We start from the raw sequence: 4,247 nt of genomic DNA on the forward strand, positions 1-4,247 counted from the left end.
TGGCCCGATGAGTCGTGCCCGTATCCACAAAGCACTGTGGTGCCTGTGGACTACGGTACGAGTACACCGACACGTGCACCTGAAAAAAATATCATAACCTGAAATGGGTTTGTGGATGTTTTCTTTCCTTCAAAGTCATGGTCGAGCACCTGTGATTACTACTGCCTGTGTGTCGAGGAGCCGGATCCCCTGACGTTGGGCCACTGACGGGTGGGTCCAGGCCCACACGTCAGCGTGTGCGCCGTACGTCAGAGGAACCGTGTCCTTGTGTTGACAGTTTTTTTTCAACCAGGCAATTTATTTTCTGTTTCTTTTTGTGCAGGGAAAAAGTGAATTCATTCGTTAAGCAGCAGCCAATTCTGCATTACATAGTGTCGGGACCTCGTAAAACAGTCCACTCTTACGGGCAGCGAAAGAAGACAGGAAAGAGGGCTGCGAGTTAAGGCACCAGTAGGGAACACGGTGCGAGCGCTCACCATCGAAACACTCGCCACATGATAAAAAAAAGACTATAATATCATACAACCGGTTTAAGATTTACTGGCTATCAACATAACACACCCAAACGACCAAAAGATGCACATCGAACAACCAAACCAACATCACTGCACGAAAGCTTCGATGAATTCAGGCGCTAACGATTCTTCATGCCCCACCACGATTGTCAACAACATGAATGGCAGATGTTTGTCTAGCTAAGGCAACACCATCTGCAATTCTGCATCACCTATGCATGCTTGTAAGCAGCGAGTTTTCACCTTTTGGAATTTCTGGATTTTATTTGACCTTATTCCTTTTTGGTAATTTTCCATCTGGATTTAATTTTTTTGTTATCTTGGCTATCTCGAAAATTGGTCAAATGGTGTGGGATGATTACACTATGGATCTCTTCTTCCACCCAAGGCACTCCACATAGTCCAAAGCCAAAGACGCTACCTTTGGGAAAATATTTATTTCCCATTTAATAAAAATCCTTAATATTCCACCTTTGGGAAAATATTTATTTCCCATTTAATAAAAATCCTTAATATTCCACCTTTATGAATTACCCTATATTACCATTGCTTATATAATTCCAAGAAAATGGTTTAGATACCCCTCATTTTGGTTTCATTTTTGTGATCTTGGCAGCACAAAGCATATTCCATAAGCGAATGCATATATATTTATATTGGTATGTGTGTGTGTGTGTGTGTGTGTGTGTGTGTGTGTGTGTGTGTGTGTGTGTGTGTGTGTGTGTGTGTGTAAATTGTATTAGGCATTTATAAAAAAGGAAGATATATTCACATATATGTGAACCATGCCTTTGTTCCACAATGCAAGCTTTGACTCTCATGCTTCTAAATAACAAGGTGGACCACATATATCACAGAAAGATGGGTCTTATTAATTTAGAACATATGCATCTGTTGTTCAGAAGTCATTACATACTACATGAAGGTGTAAAACTCATATTAAAATGACACATGTTTTTGTGTCGCCTTATTTTTCTCCTTTTCATGTGATGGCGACATATCTTCACTGACTTGTGAATGTTGTGCAGTAGCTGGCTTTTCCTGATCCGTAGAGGAACGACAACTGTAGAAACGTATAATTAATTATTTAGCAATCCAAAATAGCATAAGGTAAACAATACGCTTGTATGTACACATAACTTAATTGCACTAGAGAAACATTGAACTTACCCTATGCATGGCGGTGCTGGTGTAACGGGGGTGGCGGGAGTTGGAGCTATATCATGATAGTCAAGTGGAATATACTCTAAAGATTCTTTTGTGAAATCATCTGAAAAAACAAAATACGACTATTAATCATTATCTATGATTGAAAAATTGTTGACTATGTGAAGAACATGAAATTATATTTCTTTGACAACTTATTTTATGAAAAGGATGACAAAAATTAGTCTTAAATTTTTGCATACCTACAGTAGTTCAGAATATATCTAAACCTCTTGTGTAAGATCTATATGTACAAATTAAAGAAGGATCACCTGACTTAGATTTAAGTTGACGAGTAGCCGCTAGTGGTGCATGGGTGAAAAGAATGGCGACCAAGCAAAAAGAAACAAGGAGGCAGAAATGACCACCCATGGTTCTTTGTGAATTAAAGTTCGGATCCTTGAGAGTATGCAAGAGACGACTCTATATCCTATAGAAACCGTAGCATATATAGTCACATAATAGCGTGATTTGGTACCTATCAATTGATACTATTTATTAGATCATTACTAAAGATAATTAATAATGGAAGATAAGTACTCCCTCCGTTCCTAAATATTTGTCTTTTTAAAGATTTCAAATGGACTACCACATACGGATGTATATAGACATATTTTAGAATGTAGATTCACCCATTTTCCTTCGTATGTAGTCATTTGTTGAAATCTCTAGAAAGACAAATATTTAGGAACGGAGGGAGTACTAAAGATAGGAAGTTATGATCTACCATTTATTTCTTGGAAGGGAAATATTAGGATGTACCCAAATTAATGCGAGACATTCATACTTCTCAATAGGCAAGAGGTCATCAATAACTCTATAGGGTCAAGATGGACATTATGTAACATCTCAATTTTCAATTTGGATGTTATACATAGGTCATCATGCATATCATATTTTATTTGCATTTTGTTTGTGATCCTAGAAATCCTAAGCAACTCAAGGACCCACGGAGAGAGTTGGGGATTCCATTTATTTTTATATTTGAATTTTTCTCAAATTTGAAAAGAGGATCATTTTGATTTTAATAATTTTTCTCTCCGAAATATTTCTAATATTAAAAATAAATGAGTGGAGATAAAACGACTTCTCCAAAATAAGAGGGCAATATTGGAGGAAAATGTTAAAATCAAATAAATATTTTATTTAGAATTTTAGTGCTATTTTATTTGAATTTAAAAATGCATTTTTAGGCGAGAAAAATGTTCACTTTGTTCTAAATATTTTATTTAGACGGTGAAATTGTTTTTGACATTTTTAGGATTTTTGTTTTCGGCGATTTTTTTTTAAAAAAAAGTTCCCGCCCGACTGGGCCGAAGGCCCAGCCGAGCAGGCCGGCCTGCTCGCGCCAACTGCCTCAGCGTCGCGCCGTCGTGCCACCGGCAGACTCCAACTGGAGTCCGAACCGGACTCCGCCGCCGCCGCCCCCTTGCGCAAGAAGCCCCCCCGAGGCTTTATAAGCCAAGGCCCTCGGCCCCTCTTGCCACCATCGCCGCCCACAGCAGCAGCCGCAGCCGCCGCCGCTTGCCGCGCCGCCGCTGGAGCCCCGCGCAACACCGCAGCCCCGTGCCGTCGCCTCCCCGCCGACCCCGCTGCCGGATCTCGTCGCCCCGCCGCTTGTCTTTTTCGAGGAACCGGTAAAAACCGTCGCCGCCCGTTTTTTTTTTGGTTTTTCGTTCGGATTGGTTAGATCGGTTTTTTCGGTTTCGCTAATTAGCGAACGTTCGCCCGAACGCTTCTGTTAGCGAACGCATTCGTTCGTTTGTCTCTGATAACGAACGTTCGTTCGTTAGTCTTTTTCTTTTTGTTTTATTTTCGGCCAGGGACCTATCCGCGATTATTTTTATCACAAATTAACCCCTGATCTTCAAACCCTCGCAACTTTTTAATCGAATCTAGTGAAACCAACGCCAAAATCTTCGTCTCGAACCCCTCTTTCCAGTTAACCAACTTGAACATGATTTTGACAATTTAAAATTTAGTTTCAAGCAGATTTGAATTTGAACTTCTTTTGAACGTAGTTTGAGTTTCGTAACTCCGATTTGATTGATTCTTTTTGCAAATCGAAGCACTTCAGTTGAACTTTCAGTTTGGACTTTCTCATCTGAGTTTTACCCTTGCATCTATGCTTGAGTGCTTATGTATGCTATTGTTTGTTTGCGATAGAATTTCCGGAGTGCGAAGCGTGCTACTATGAGTCTCTAGGGTTTGCAGATCGTCAGCAAGGCAAGTAACACTTTGATCATATCCCTTATTACTCAAGTTTTTATGCATTAGTCTCAATCCTCAAAATATTGCATGAGTAGGATCTGTTTAACATGTGGGTTTCGGGAAGTAGTTGTTGAGGTAGTACCTATTGCCCTTTTATTCAAACCCTGGGAGTTACTTCTACGTTATGATATACTGCTATGCTATGCTCGTAGACGTGGTTTGATTTTGAAAGAATTCATGACAGATGTGAGAGATTATTGTTAACTAAGGTTTAACTTAAGGTGGCTACTTTAACACACAACTGGGTGGATCGTT

At 39.8% G+C, this 4,247-nt stretch overlaps 1 protein-coding gene across 1 annotated transcript; it reads right to left on the reverse strand.

Annotated features, from left to right (window-relative positions):
• Positions 1 to 1,366: 1,366 nt before the first annotated feature.
• Positions 1,367 to 2,119, reverse strand: LOC125506227. Its single transcript, XM_048671087.1, has 3 exons — positions 1,994 to 2,119; positions 1,686 to 1,785; positions 1,367 to 1,578 (listed from the first exon to the last, which is right to left on the reverse strand). The coding sequence occupies exons 1-3, from the start codon at positions 2,091 to 2,093 to the stop codon at positions 1,455 to 1,457; spliced, it is 324 nt and encodes a 107-aa protein (XP_048527044.1). The 5' UTR covers positions 2,094 to 2,119; the 3' UTR covers positions 1,367 to 1,454.
• Between the last annotated feature and the right edge of the window lie 2,128 nt (positions 2,120 to 4,247).

Source organism: Triticum urartu, chromosome 5 (genome assembly GCF_003073215.2).
Source record: "Triticum urartu cultivar G1812 chromosome 5, Tu2.1, whole genome shotgun sequence".
NCBI classification, from domain to species: Eukaryota; Viridiplantae; Streptophyta; class Magnoliopsida; order Poales; family Poaceae; genus Triticum; species Triticum urartu.

Bases quoted from the DNA above. Each gene is read 5' to 3' on its own strand.
- LOC125506227 (XM_048671087.1), bottom strand. From the start codon at position 2,093: ATGGGTGGTCATTTCTGCCTCCTTGTTTCTTTTTGCTTGGTCGCCATT. The intron at 1,786-1,993 runs GTGATCCTTCTT...TTGTTTTTTCAG, and splicing joins TCAACTTAAATCTAAGTCAG to ATGATTTCACAAAAGAATCT. The intron at 1,579-1,685 runs GTAAGTTCAATG...ACGTTTCTACAG, and splicing joins CCAGCACCGCCATGCATAGG to TTGTCGTTCCTCTACGGATC.